This window comes from Carettochelys insculpta, chromosome 4 (assembly GCF_033958435.1).
Source record: "Carettochelys insculpta isolate YL-2023 chromosome 4, ASM3395843v1, whole genome shotgun sequence".
NCBI lineage: Eukaryota > Metazoa > Chordata > Testudines > Carettochelyidae > Carettochelys > Carettochelys insculpta.
Genome location: NC_134140.1, coordinates 22,274,259 through 22,288,685, shown reverse-complemented (window position 1 = coordinate 22,288,685; position 14,427 = coordinate 22,274,259). Strand labels below are relative to the sequence as shown.

At 44.7% G+C, this 14,427-nt stretch overlaps 1 protein-coding gene across 5 annotated transcripts in view; it reads right to left on the bottom strand.

Annotated features, from left to right (window-relative positions):
- Nucleotides 1–314: 314 nt before the first annotated feature.
- ACOX3 (acyl-CoA oxidase 3, pristanoyl) overlaps nt 315–14,427 on the bottom strand; it is a 95,553-nt gene continuing 81,440 nt past the window's right edge. For 4 of the 5 annotated variants that reach the window (XM_074992420.1, XM_074992419.1, XM_074992421.1 and 1 more), the window contains 2 exons: nt 828–916; nt 317–428 (listed from right to left, as the gene is read on the bottom strand). In XM_074992420.1, coding sequence (XP_074848521.1) covers nt 418–428; nt 828–916 — 100 coding nt within the window. In that variant the 3' untranslated portion in view covers nt 317–417. Of the gene's footprint in view, nt 429–827; nt 917–14,427 lie in introns of all 5 variants that reach the window. The other variant, XM_074992423.1, reaches the window with a different exon arrangement.

Sequence of the window (14,427 nt, the reverse complement as noted above, 5' to 3'; positions counted from 1 at the left end):
GCTTTTGCATGGTGACCCTGCCGCCCCCATTCAAATATAGCAATAGATGGAACAAATAGTGGGACACCATGCCAAAGCTAAATTTGGATCTATAATTGACCTTCTAAGAGCTATTTTCAGCTTCTGAGCTTTTCCTAAAAGGAATCATTTAAATAGCTCCACAGCTTCTTCAGTTCAATCTGAAAAACCGGTTTCCGTGTGAGTGACAATTCCTGGATAAACAACATGTCACTTTTCACCATGTACTACTTCTAGTGTGACGCTTCTTGAAAATTCCCTGGTAGCCCAATAACAGGAATTACTTTTTAATGGCTTTTTAGCTTTACAACTATGGAAAGATTATTCTTTACTTCTCCATCAGCTCTGCCAGTGAGTGATTTCAGAATGAAGTCAGGAGGCACATTCACATCCTCTGCATCATCTTTCAGCTGTTTGAAAACAAAGAGGATACACTTGGCAGCTCTTAAATTTCTATGGTTACCGATGAATAACAAAACTGCAGCAGAACTGTTGCTACAGTCTGCTAGCAAAAGATAATTTAAGAGGTCACACTTAGCTCCATTATCCAAGTGCTAATTTTCCCCTCGGACAATAAAACCTAGCCCTGTATTTCAGAAGGATTGTGCTTAGTATTTGTGACTCTTTTAAAAATTTAGTTTTAAGTGGGCTATATATAGTCACAGATAGTTAATTTTTATATTCCCGCAAAAGATTAAGATAGGGAAGAGTGGTCTTGTGATTAATGCACTAGATGAGACTCAGAAAATCTGATCTCTGCTGGCAAATCTTCCCTAGACTTCCTGCATGATCACAGACAAATCTCTTACCGTGCCTGAGCTTCAGTTCCCCAGTTGTCAAAGGACTGTAACAATATGTCTTCCCCATTTTTAACCTCCTCTCTATGAAGGTCGCAAACCTGCAAAGATTTAGGGTACATTTACACCCACAAGTGATCACAAACATCTGTGTACTGCTAGAACAGTGGTTCTCAACCAAGGGTATGCATACCCGTGGGGTACACAAAGGTTGTCCAGAGGTTGCATCAACTCATCAAGGTATTTATCCAGTTTTACAAAGGCTACATAAAAAGCACTAGCTAAGTCAATACATACTAACATTCCATGTAGGCAATGATTTGTTTATATTGCTTTATAATAGTATATACTGAAATAGGTACAAAGTTTATGTTCCAGTTGATTTATTATTTATTCACATGGTAAAATAGGAAAGGAAGCAATAGCTCAGAATGGTCTACTGTGACATGTCTGTATTTCTGATTTTGTAAGCAAGTAGATTTTAAGTGAGGTGAAATCTGGGGGTATGCAAGACAAATCAGACTCCTGAAGGGGATACAGTAGTCTGGAAAGGTTGAAAGCCACAGTGCCTGAGCACATATATTGTACCTGTGTGAAGTGTCCATATATGCAGGGCATGGATATACATTGTGCACAGGTGATAACCTATGTCCACACTGTTGGGGCGAAAGTAACTTAGATTTCAAAGAGGTACTGTTGTATTGCTCTGGGGGAGGGGGAGCTCAGGGTGGAAATTTAAATGTGGGGAGGAGTGCAGTGGATTCAGGGCCAGCGACTGGGGAGTGGGAGGTGCGGAAGCCAAGGCAGGAGACTGGGTGTATTGGAGGGAGTGTAGGAGGCAGGGTTGGAAGGAGGTGAGGAGGGGGCTGAGGCCATGGCACAGCTGCCATGAGAAGGTGGGGGCCGCAGCCTGGCAGTCCAGCCATGCAGGAAGATCTGGGCTTGGGACCATGGTGTGACTTTCTTAGGAGGGCTGGAGCCATGGTGAGGCTCTGTGGCCACCGAGGGAGAGCAAGGGCTGTGGCATGGAAGCCCAGCCCTCTAGCCACCAGACGCTGTGGCATGCTGGGAAAGATTGGACCACACCACCTGCTGCTGGGGGATACTAGGCAGTCTGGGGATGGTCAGGGGCTGCGAGCACTAACCTGGAATGGGGACTGGGCTTGGGTCTGTGAGAAGGTTACCAAAGAGGCAGGGCCTCAGGCAGAAGGGATGGGGCTGGGACTACCTCCCTCAGCTGGGCCTTCACCCACTGCCCATGCTGAAGCCCCTGTCCCTGATTCCTACTAACACGCTTTGTTGCTTGATCTTCCCCTTCCACTACTCTCAGGGAGTGAAAGGAAAGATCAGTGTGGGTCCCACCTTTGCTTCCTCCCCATACTAGGCAGGAGGAAGAGGAATGCAGGGTTGGTGTGTACTGTCGTCTCACTTGCAAAGGGGAACAGCAAGATTAGCTAACATCAGTAGGAAGGAGGGTGAGCAAGCAGTCTTCCAGCCAGCCCCTTTCACCTGCTTATTTCTTAGCATGGAAGCACAGCTGGAGAGCCATGGAAGCACAGCTCGAGTATCCTCCTGCAGCAGAGCAGCCCATCCGGCTCTTACCAAAGTGGTGCACAGCCTTACTTTCACCTCCGATGCTGCCTCTTTTTGGTATATGATGTTATTTATCCCAATGTTTCAGAGGTGGCAGTCCAGAGTCAGCTGTGTCACAGAAGACACTCTAGAAACTGCTTTGCTGTGTTCTGCTGACACGATATGCTGTCTTCACACTTCGGTGACAGCATCTCCCTGTCATCTTTCCCATCTGTCTAACCACATTGGAGACATGCGGCAAGTTCATGAAGAAGTGGTTCTACTCCTGCTCCCTGAACAGGATGTAGTGCTGAATAATAGACAATGAGATTTCAGGTGATGAAGACTGCTGACTTGGAGGGGAGTGAAAATGTAATTGGATCTCATGAACAAGGTGTTGAATGCTGGAATAGCAATAATGCAGCCCTGGGTGGATTGGTACTCCTGGTCCTAGAGAAACAGTAGAGTGCAGTGGGACCACATCTTGGGAACCAGTGGCTGTAGAACTTCAGAATGAGGAAGACTTCTTAGATGTGTGCAAGCAGCATGCACCAGCCCCACACTTGATTTTGGAAAACCTTATCAAGCACCCACTTCTGTGCCACTGCCCTTGGGAATCTGGCAACACTTGTCAGTTGCCAAGGGGAATTCAACTTTTGTGCTGGTGGCTTTACAGGTTTTCCAGGTTGTCAGTGCTGTGTCCTACCTTCAGGGAGTTGTCATAAACCAGATCCCTGAAACTATAGTAGGATTTCAGAGGCTGGTTTTCTGAACTGTCTGAGGGACAACAGTGGAACACACATCTTTATACTTTGCCTACCAAAAGGGACCAGTGAGTACATGAATCATAACGGTACTATTCCCTGTTTCTTCTAGACTTAGTGGACCAAAGGGATCAGGTCATCCACGTAAATATTGAGCACACTGCAAAGGTACATGATGCCAGGGGTCTGAAGAGACAGGGGTTGTACCAACTGCATGGAAGGGGGAAGAAGGGGATTTGTGTTGTCTTGTGTGTGTGTGTGTAGTGGGGGCAGGAAATAATGGGACTGCGCGCAGTGTTTCTGTATTGACATTTATTCTGGGGGACTCCTTCATACCCTCTTCTACTATTTCTCATGAACCCTGATGTTGCTGACTAGAGAAAAGATGAATTCAATTATAGACTGAGTAGCTGTAGAATGGTGCTGGAGGAATGTGTCTTTATATTTAAAGATGGATGGTGATGCCTCTGGACCCATCTGGATGCCAGTGTAGTTTGGGTTATTGTGGCATGTTATACAAAGTCCAGCACCAAGTGAGGCTAAATGGGAATACTTCAACAGTGAGTTGGCACAGACTTGTACAGGCAGCCAGATCCTACTTGTTTGCACACAGCTCCTGATTCCTGGTGGGTCAGGGAAATTCATCATGCTGTGTGCTCCCACATAACAGAACAGTGGAAAGACGAAAGGTGACTTGGGACTGTGATGAACTGTGTTGTGACTCTGTGGCACTGCTTGGAAAGTGCAATGGAGCATTGCCACATACTTCTCCTGCAAGATACCTCAGTGAGTTTTGATACCGTGGAGTTACTATACTAACTAAAAGCAGGAAGACCCTTAAGGCTAATTCCTTTGGTTTCGGTTTTATGCTATGGAGACTGTTAGGTCACTTTAAGGCCATCATTGGACAATATTTTTGTTACCTGTTAGCTTCTCTGTTTTGAGCTGGATTAAGAGCAGCACATGTACTGTTCAAAGTAAATTAACAGTTTGGAAAGATTCTGGGAGGGACTTAAGACGTTCCTTCCTCATCTTCTGACATCCTAGCTCATAGGTCTTATCAGATGTGATGAATGATTGGGTCTGTGGTATGAGGACTCCTCTGTCTGCCAATGTTAACTAGCATGGATCGGGGAGTCATTAAAGCATCATCAGGTATAGAGATCTTTACTGTTTTGTTTCCATTGTCTATATGTTCTTTTAATAAAGACAAGCACACACTTCAGTAAAATTCTTATGATTTTCTTTGTGGTGGATAACATTTGGGTTAATGTTACTGGTCCCCTTTGCATTCTTTAATGGTCAGTAATTGTTTGGAGACTACAGTAATTTTGAAGGTACTGGCATGGCAAAGAAATGGTTCCCAGTACTGTGGAGGCCACTTAGCCACCCATGCAAGAGAGATGTACATGTTCATTTGTCCTGCCACTAAACCCAAAGAACTAGCTTGAATTTCTACCACACCAAAAATGTGCTGTATTATGCTTACAGAAATAGGTGTCAATTCAAGAAGAACTTGACTTTCAGAGGTAGCAGATGACATTTCCAAGAAAGAGGAACACAGAACCAGAATGTCCACTCTTTATAATCCCCACCTTCCGCATTGCCAGAAAGTCTGGCCCAACTGAACAGCATTAAAAGGAACAGTGCAACAGAGAGTCACAACCTGAACTTTTGGATAAACATGCAAAGCTAGTTGTCTCCCCACTTTTAAGAGACATGGTATTATGTGATGATCCACTCTGGATGTTTCACCCACCCATGCTACTCCTGGCTTCTGTAGAAGAGAGAGGCCGCACACTGGGGACTAGGAACAGTAATGAACATTTGCAATGGTCACAGAGAAAATAGGCCACTGTGATCTTCCTCGCACAGACAGTTACCTTTCTCCTGGACCTGCACCCGAGCCATAAAACACACCTACCCCCACGTTTCTGCTCACCTCTCAGTCATGAAGGGAAGAAAATGTGGTGAGTAGGAGGGACATGGAGCTTTCTTTTGAGCCCCAGTTAGTCTCATTACACTATTCTTTTCCCCCACCAAAGCCCTCTCACAACCTGAAACCTCCCTCCATCTTTTTCCTATGCTTGGCTCCATCCAGGGACTATCACTGTTCAGAATATTGGCTCCGGAACTGTTTCTTAATACTCTGTTGTAACATCTGCTAAATGCCTTACAGGAGTTCATATGATTTTAGTAAAATTATTCATTTACAGCAATGTCATGTGTGGGTGAGTGCCGGGGCCAGCTTCAGGCATGCTAGAGCAAAAAAGGATATTTCTGGAGAGTGCAGGAATGTATTATATATTACCAGACTTAGTTTCTGGTTCCTGCAGGGTCCCTCTTTAGCAGGAGGAGGCTTCTTCAAGCTGGGCCTCTGAGCAGACATGCAGAATCATATGAACCTCTTCCTCTGGGTCTTCTGAGGCTTCCTCCAGGACTTTCTCTGAGATCCCTTTTGCTGCCTTACTCTGTCCCTCATTCGTGTCCTGCCATATGATGAGGCTGGTCTCATTGAGGAACCGATATTGACTGACATATGCTAGGTCCCCTCCCAACTCCTGCCTCTGGGGAATCTCCTGCTACAAATGTATGTTGCTGGTGCCCTGGGTGAGTTGTGGAGGATCATGATCCTGCTATGCGGCAGCCTGTCTTGGAGCATGCTCCAAGATTGCTAGTGCTGATTAGTACCATTCATGGAGGAAATGAAAGTGCTCACCACAGGAAGCCGTTGCTACTGCCAATGAGGAGGTCATAGACCAGGCATGTCCAACCTGCGGCCCGCGGGCCGCATGTGGCCCTGGACAGCTAGTAATGTGGCCCCACAAGATCGTAAACTTTTAACATTATTATGTGATTTATATACATTGACTGTATTATATATTTTGTACGTGGCCTGAGGCTATCCTCACTCAATGCGGGCCCGGCAAGCCAAAAGGTTGGACACCCATGTCATAGACCTTTCCCCTTTTGGTAGTGGCTGGGCACTGTAGCATTAAATGCATTATAGGAATGGTCCTGAAAGACTATCAAAACCCATGACCTGGACACACTCTAGCTGTGTCTACATGAGCCCCTTGCTTTCAGGGAAGTCCTTCGACCCACCCGCCCAGGACTTCAAAAGTCCCTTCTTCCCATTCGTTTTGGGAAGAAGGGGCTTATGAAGACTGCGGGGGGGGGAGGGGCGTTGTTTTGAAAGGCCCCTGGCTGCACAGGCAATGTGTGATTCGAAAGCAGCACTTCTGAATTGCCGTGGCCACCATTATGCTAATGAGGTGCTGCATATTCATGGCAGTGCCTCGTTAGCATCTTATGAACTCCCTCATTAATACGCCTCTTCCGAAAGGAGGGGGTATATGCAGATATGGCTGCAGCCACTGGCTACATCTACACTAGAACGTTTTGTTGACAAAAATTGTGGAGCATCTGCACGCAAAATGTGTTTTGTCGACAGTCTGTCGACAAAACTCAGCACTTCTGCCGACAGCATCCTGCCTCTCCGCGCTGAGGAATAATGCCTTTGTCAACAGTTTCTGTTGACAGAAAAGCTGTGTAGATGCCCCTTTCCACAGTGCGCTATAGCAGGACTGGGCAATAAGTCAGACAAAGTTAATCAGAGTTAACCCCTTGCGGACCACCAACACTTTATTTCAGTACACTATACAACTGCTTGCAGGTCCCGTTTGCTGCAGCACACCATTTCTATCCAATAGAAGCTGTGGAAAATGGTGATCCAGTCCATACTGGTTCCCACAGCTCCCATTGACCAGGAACGGTGATCTGCAGTGTACAGGAGCTGCAGGTGGCCATACCTGCAGACCAGCAGGTAAATAAGTGCCATCTCTGGCCTGCAGGCTGCTTATTGCCCATCCTTGTACTATAGAATGTGTACTGGGCCTTGCTGGAGGGCAGGTATGTACCTACCACACTCCACTGATATGGGATAGCTTTCTTTCACTAGATTGTCCTTCAGAAACCTGCTGCTTCCGTGCACAGTAAAGGGTGGGGACTGTGATGCAACAATGAATGTGTTAACATGTACACTCACCCCCCTACACATTTGCTTAGCCTTACACACTGAACAATCTTTGACTCTTTTAGGAAGAGTCTAATAAAAGGAAAACACTCCTTGTTTAAGACATATTGGCTATGTCTACACCAGCCAAAAATGTTGAAATTGCCATGCAAATGGCCATTTCGAAGTTTACTAATGAAGCGCTGAAATACATATTCAGTGCCTCATTAGCATGCGGGCGGCTGCAGCACTTATTCCTTATTGCTCACAGGAATACTTCAGGAATACAGGGAATACAGGGGACTTCGAAGTAGGCGGGGTCCTTTCGAAAAGGAGCCCTGTTGGGATGAGCCACGCGGCAGCGAGCCACGTCAATTTTGAAGTGCCGCGGCCACCCGCAAGCTAATGAGGCGCTGAATATGTATTTCAGTGCTTCCTTAGTAAACTTCAAAATGGCCATTTACATGGCCATTTTGAAGTTTGGGGCTAGTGTAGACACAGCCCCCTGAGTGTGATTCAGAGCAGAAAGAACTGGGTTTTGCTCAAAATCTTGCCATAATTTCCCAAATGCATAGGTGTAAGCATGTCTTTGTGTGATTTGATGTACCTCCCAAAGGGAGGGACTCTCTCTCACTGTTTTGTACAGAACCAGCACCAGTATCTAGCATGGACTTGTTGGGCTCCTGAGCAAGATATATGAGGGTGTGCTTATGCATTCCCAGAAGAGGCATAGACTTGGGCAAAACAGGCTGAGCTGTCCATTCCTGACAGACGTCAAAGCCACCCGGAGTGCACGTCACACTCCAGCAGCCATTTACAGGGCCCAGGGCTCTGGTCACTGTTTCTCCTGCAGTAGTGACAGCAGCAGCTGGAAATCCCAGGCCCTTTGGAAGCATTGGGTCCTGAAGCAGGTGTTCCTTTCCAATGCCCCATCAGATGGCCCAGTGACTTCCCAGTCTTGGTTTGGGCCTTCAGGTATTTCATAATAAATATGTGACTTCAAGTTATTCCCTTCTGAAGCTTCATAAGGACAGTACCTGACAGATAAAAGAACAGCCAGAACTATTTTCCATGATATATGGTAAAGCTTTAAAGGAGAAGCATAACAATACATGAACTGATAGCATTATTGCTGTCAAGAAAAAAAATAATTTTTCTAACACTTCATTAATAATCGTTATGACTTTTACTGGAAAAGCCAGATTAAATATGAATAAGTTCCTTACAAGAGTTTTCTGTGTAAGACATGCACTTTCATCACAGCCTCACCCCTCTGTTCTGAGGCCCAGAATTATTTTTTTTGCATTCTCCAATAATTGATTTATTCCAGACCTTATCATTTCTAATAACAATGTACTCCCAAGAAAGAAATTAATCTTCATGAGTCACAATAACTGTGTTCAACCTCATAAAGCAGACATTTAATAATTCTTCCCCTCCATCGTGTTACAAAGCATCTGCATAAATAAAGACTTGCTCAATCATACTCACAACTGAGAAACCCTCTCCACTTAACCCTTCCTCATCTATAGAAAGATTAAGGTTGCAATTAAGTAGGGTGACCATATCTCCTTGTTCCAAATATGGGACAGGGAGACATGGGGGGAGGGGTGGCTCCACCAAGCCCAAGGGGCCTGGGAAGGAGGTGGCAGCTGGAAGCATTTCCTCCCATCCTACAGCCCCACGGCAGCGGCAGCTGCAGCTGCTGGTGCTGCCCAGTGCCCCTAGTCCCAGGGAAGCAGCAGCTACACACCTTGGAGCCCCAGTGAAGCAGCACAGGCGTGACATCCAAGGGTCAGGGGGCAAATATGGGACAATTAGGCCCTTTTAAAACATAAGTAGGGATGACTTTTTGGCATCCCAAATACCAGACTATCCTGCCAAATATGGGACAGATGGTCACCTTTCAGTTAAGGGTTTTAGTGAGTAACTAAGCTGCACATAAAAATTTTATTTCTCTTTGGTCAAGCATGCCCATGAGTAGAGAAGCTTTTGCATAAGATGAAGAGTAGATGATTAGGTGGAATAATAGTTGCTTGTGTTAGTTTTGTTACAGTGGTTGTCTAATAAAAGCTGAGGTTAAGGAAAATCAGCCCATCAGGCCATGTAAAGACCATATAGGGAAGATATTCAGTAACTTTTTCAAATAAGAATGTAAACTGGAAAACAACTAGAGCCTTAGAATTTTTTTCTGGAACTGTGGCCTAGATATTTAGACAGGCATACACAGTGGAAGGGAAAGACAAAAAAAAAGGAGCTGATCCTACATGGTGTCATATGTTCTTCAGGTTTTAATTGTCTCTCTCTCTCTGAAGCCAACAACTTAAATTTTATCTTGTGTGGTGGGTACATGGGTTTGGTTCTGCAGCCTGATTTTGTGCACAGGATAATAACTGGTCTTAAATCTCTGTGACTTCCCCTAAGAGAGGAGAGGGCAATATGACTCCTTCTCTGGAGTCCATTGCCAGCCTTCCACAAATCAGTGAGAAAGGCAATCCCTCAGGAGAAAGGCCCGCTTTTCTAGGGCATATAATTTTGCTTTGAAATATTGTTTTTATTCTCCAGAAAAATATTTCATCTTTTATTCTTGTGCCCACTTTCTTAATAAACATGTACCGTCTTAGTGGCATGATATAGCATCTGAAAGCCTTTCTTGTTGTATATGTGCAATGCTAAGAGTAAGTGGATTTGGATAGCACTAAAAAAAACCACCAGAACCAATATGAATTTTTTTAAAAATGCATTCAATATTGTGATGGGATATGTAAAGCCCATCCTGGTTTTGTAAGGAGGTTTAATGAGCTGTTGTGGGCTCAGTCTGCCTCATCCAAGCCACATGCAATAAGTGTCAGGTTTGGGAGTGAAGGTTAAAAGAGGAGAGTCCAGCTCTCTGGGATCTGGCTGTGTATGAGGGAGAATAGACCTTCAGCTCTAAGTCTGTGGGTATGGGTAACTTTAGAGTTAGGACTTGTGATTCCTAGACATACCTCTTCAGTTGGGCTTGAGTCAGCACCTAAAATGGTAGTATGATTGGGGCTGCACAGGTGGCCATTCAGATGAACTACTGCAAGTATAATCCCACCTGACCCAGTTGGTACATTCGCAGGTGCGTAGCCCAAGCTGCCACCCATACTGCTGTGGACACACTGGTATGTTTAGGCACTAGCTCGAGTGCAACTACCATAGCCATGTCTGCCTCCGAAATGTTGATGGTCCTTGTGAGAGAAACCTGAGTGGCCAAAGGGCATCCTTCAGAGACTACTGCTGGCCAGTTCTGAGAGAAGATAGGACTAATACAGGACCTGGCTTGTGGTGTTTGCTGAGAAATGCTGCTCTTGGTACTAACCTGCCTGAAGTTTGTGACAGCCCAATAAACCACATTTTGTCTTGGGCAGTGGATTGGGGGACTCAACACTAGATGGCTGTGAGGTCAGGAATGATCTTATCACAAATATTTTAAAAATATATCATAATCAACTACCCTGTTTGAACCATTAATCTTCTTAGCATATACGCAATGTGCTTCTGGTGTCACATGACCAGGAGCTATCACCAAATTTGTTTCACTGGTTGGGTCATTAGCTTCCCTGTTTTGGGGCAGATATTGTTAGGAAAAACCATGAATCCCTGCTCTGACCGCTTCAGATGACCATTATATATTCTGTGTAAAGAGCCTGGCAGAAAATAGATACTGCTTAATAAATAATGTCACTTGGTTTATGGAAAAGAATAGGATGGTAGAGAATGAGCTTTGAAAATGTAGCATGAATTAATGTTTATTTGTCACAGATCTTACACAATAGACTTTTTTCTTCACAAAATCATAACTGAAAACTTACACAGAATCTTAAATGAACCAGTGACAGCTGGGAAAATCAGTAGATTGGCCTTTGTGGCTGTTTATAGTAGATTTTGGCAGCAACTTAGTTGATGCAGTCTCTATAGGACACTGCTATTACGTATTCCAGATGTGCTTGACCTTGGATTAACAAAAAAAATCACTATAGGGCCTGTCAGTTTATATGGTTTTAGCACAAGCTATCAGCTATTTTAAGCCTATTAGAATTCTTTGAAGGGGTTAATAAACATGCGGACAAGGGGCACCCAGTGGACATAATATACCTAGATTTCCAGAAAGCCTTTGACACGGTCCCACACCAAAGGCTTTTATGTAAATTAGGTGGTCATGGGATAGGAGGAAAGATCCTTTCATGGATCGGGAATTGGTTAAAAGACAGAAAACAAAGGGTTGGAATAAATGGTAAATTTTCACAATGGAGGAGGGTAACTAGTGGTGTTCCCCAGGGGTCAGTCCTGGGACCGATCCTGTTCAACTTGTTCATCAATGATCTAGAAAACGAGGTAAGCAGTGAGGTGGCAAAGTTTGCAGATGACACCAAGTTGTTCAGGACAGTCAAAAGCAAAAGGGATCGTGAAGAACTACAAAAGATCTCAGCAAACTGAGTGATTGGGCAGCAAAATGGCAAATGAAATTTAATGTGGGTAAGTGTAAGGTAATGCATGTTGGAAAAAATAACCCAAATTACACGTACTACATGATGGGGTCAAATTTAGCTACGACAGATCAGGAAAGGGATCTTGGAGTTATAAGCTGCGTCTACACATGCACGCTACTTCGAAGTAGCGGCAGTAACTTCGAAATAGCGCCCGTCACGTCTACACGTGTTGGGCGCTATTTCGAAGTTGAAATCGACGTTAGGCAGCGAGACGTCGAAGTCGCTAACCCCATGAGGGGATGGGAATAGCGCCCTACTTCGACGTTCAACATCGAAGTAGGGACGTGTAGACGATCCGCGTCCCGCAACATCGAAATAGCGGGGTCCTCCATGGCGGCCATCAGCTGGGGGGTTGAGAGATACTCTCTCTCCAGCCCTTGTGGGGCTCTGTGGTCACCGTGGGCAGCAGCCCTTAGCCCAGGGCTTCTGGCTGCTGCTGCTGCAGCTGGGGGTCCGTGCTGCATATACAGGGTCTGCAACTAGTTGTTGGCTCTGTGTATCTTGCACTGTTTAATGAAAGTGTGTCTGGGAGGGGCCCTTTAAGGGAGCGACTTGCTGTTGAGTCCGCCCCGTGACCCTGTCTGCAGCTGTGCCTGGCTCCCTTATTTCGATGTGTGCTACTTTGGCGTGTAGACGTTCCCTCGCTGCGCCTATTTCGATGTTGGGCTGAGCAACGTCGAAGTTGAACATCGACGTTGCCAGCCCTGGAGGACGTGTAGACGTTATTCATCGAAATAGCCTATTTCGATGTCGCAACATCGAAATAAGCTATTTCGAAGTTGGGTGCACGTGTAGACGTAGCCATAGTGGATAGTTCTCTGAAGACATCCACGCAGTGTGCAGCGGCAGTTAGTAAGGCAAATAGGATGTTAGGAATTATTAAAAAAGGGATCGATAATAAGACAAAAGATATCATACTTCCCCTATATAAAACTATGGTACGCCCACATCTTGAGTACTGCGTGCAGATGTGGTCTCCTCACCTCAAAAAAGATATATTGGCATTAGAAAAGGTTCAGAAAAGGGCGACTAAGATGATTAGGGGCTTGGAACGGGTCCCATATGGGGAGAGGCTAGAGAGACTGGGACTTTTCAGTCTGGAAAAGAGGCGATTGAGGGGCGATATGATAGAGGTATATAAAATCATGAATGGTGTGGAGAAAGTGAATATAGAAAAATTATTTACCTTTTCCCATAATACATGAACTAGGGGACACCAAATGAAATTGATGGGTAGTAGGTTCAAAACTAATAAAAGGAAATTTTTCTTCACACAGCGCACAGTCAACCTGTGGAACTCCTTGCCCGAGGAGGCTGTGAAGGCCAGGACTCTATTAGGGTTTAAAAAAGAGCTTGATAAATTTTTGCAGGTTAGGTCCATAAATGGCTATTAGCCAGGGATAAAGTATGGTGCCCTAGCCTTCAGAACAAGGGCAGGAGATGGATGGCAGGAGATAAATCACTTGATCATTGTCTTCTGTTCTCCTTCTCTGGGGCACCTGGCATTGGCCACCGTCGGCAGATGGGATGCTGGGCTGGATGGACCTTTGGTCTGACCCAGTATGGCCATTCTTATGTTCTTATGTTCTTAAGCCTATTTTCTTAAAAAAGTCAAGTTTCTCCTAAGGATTGTTTGCATTATAGTTCCATATGAATATTTAACTTCATTAGGATGCTCAGATTTCAAATATCAGGATATAGTTCAATAATAAGAAGGGAGGCTTAAAAGATTTTGCTCTGTACTGGGAAAGGAATGTTACATATATCCCTCCATGGCACAGTAAATGACTCCCTATTCCAAATGTTTTTGTTACCTTTGTACACAAGCTTTTACAGTTAAAAATGGAAGACTATTCCAACTTTCAACCAAAAATCCACATGTAATAACCAGAAATAAAATACCCAGATAATTAAGCAAAGCTTCGCAAGCTCTTGATTATTCTCACTTACTTCCAAGTAACTGTTGTATTCATGGACACGTCTTGATTGATAGCATCAAATTCAAGAACACACCCTGTTCTGCTTAAATGCATAAGGGAAACTGTGACCTTAAAAAAAAAAAAAGGCTTGAAATGAACGTTTTGGAGATAACTCACAATTCTCTCCAACCAATTAAATAGTGATGCATAATTTTTAATTTGTTGAAATGTGGACAAAACTACCAGATGGCTCCTGTATAAAATTCAGACTATACCTTTCCCCATCTACCTTTACTTTAAATGATAATTGTGTCTTGGAAGGGTTGTATTGTTTTTTAAAAAGAAAATCATAGTGAGATTTTGCATGTGATGGTCATGGTTAGAGAGCACTGTACCGTGCATTCCTCCACTTAAGCCATGGGCACCAACACAGAAGGTTTCCTTGTACAGTTACATCACCATGCCTCAATGCCGACTCAAAGGAGCAGCCTCTCTGGGAGACCGCTTAACTCAGTTGCCATTCATTCAATCCTTGACCTCTCTACTGAGATTCGGCACACTTGGTAGTAACTGAGGGGCTGGCTTTGTGAAGTTGACCTATAAACCTCTGGACTAAGGGGCAAGTTAGGGGGAAAGAGTGGGTGCACATGTGACAGAGCTCTGCTCCACTATAATAGCATTTATTGATGTAGGGCCCATTCTAGGCCTCTGTGTTAGTGGTGCAATTTAGGCAGGCTGCCAGGGAACTCTAAATGGGGTCAGGCCAGTCTCTGAGACAGGGAGACTTTGTCCTGTAGTAAACAGACCTCTGACATAGGAGAGAAC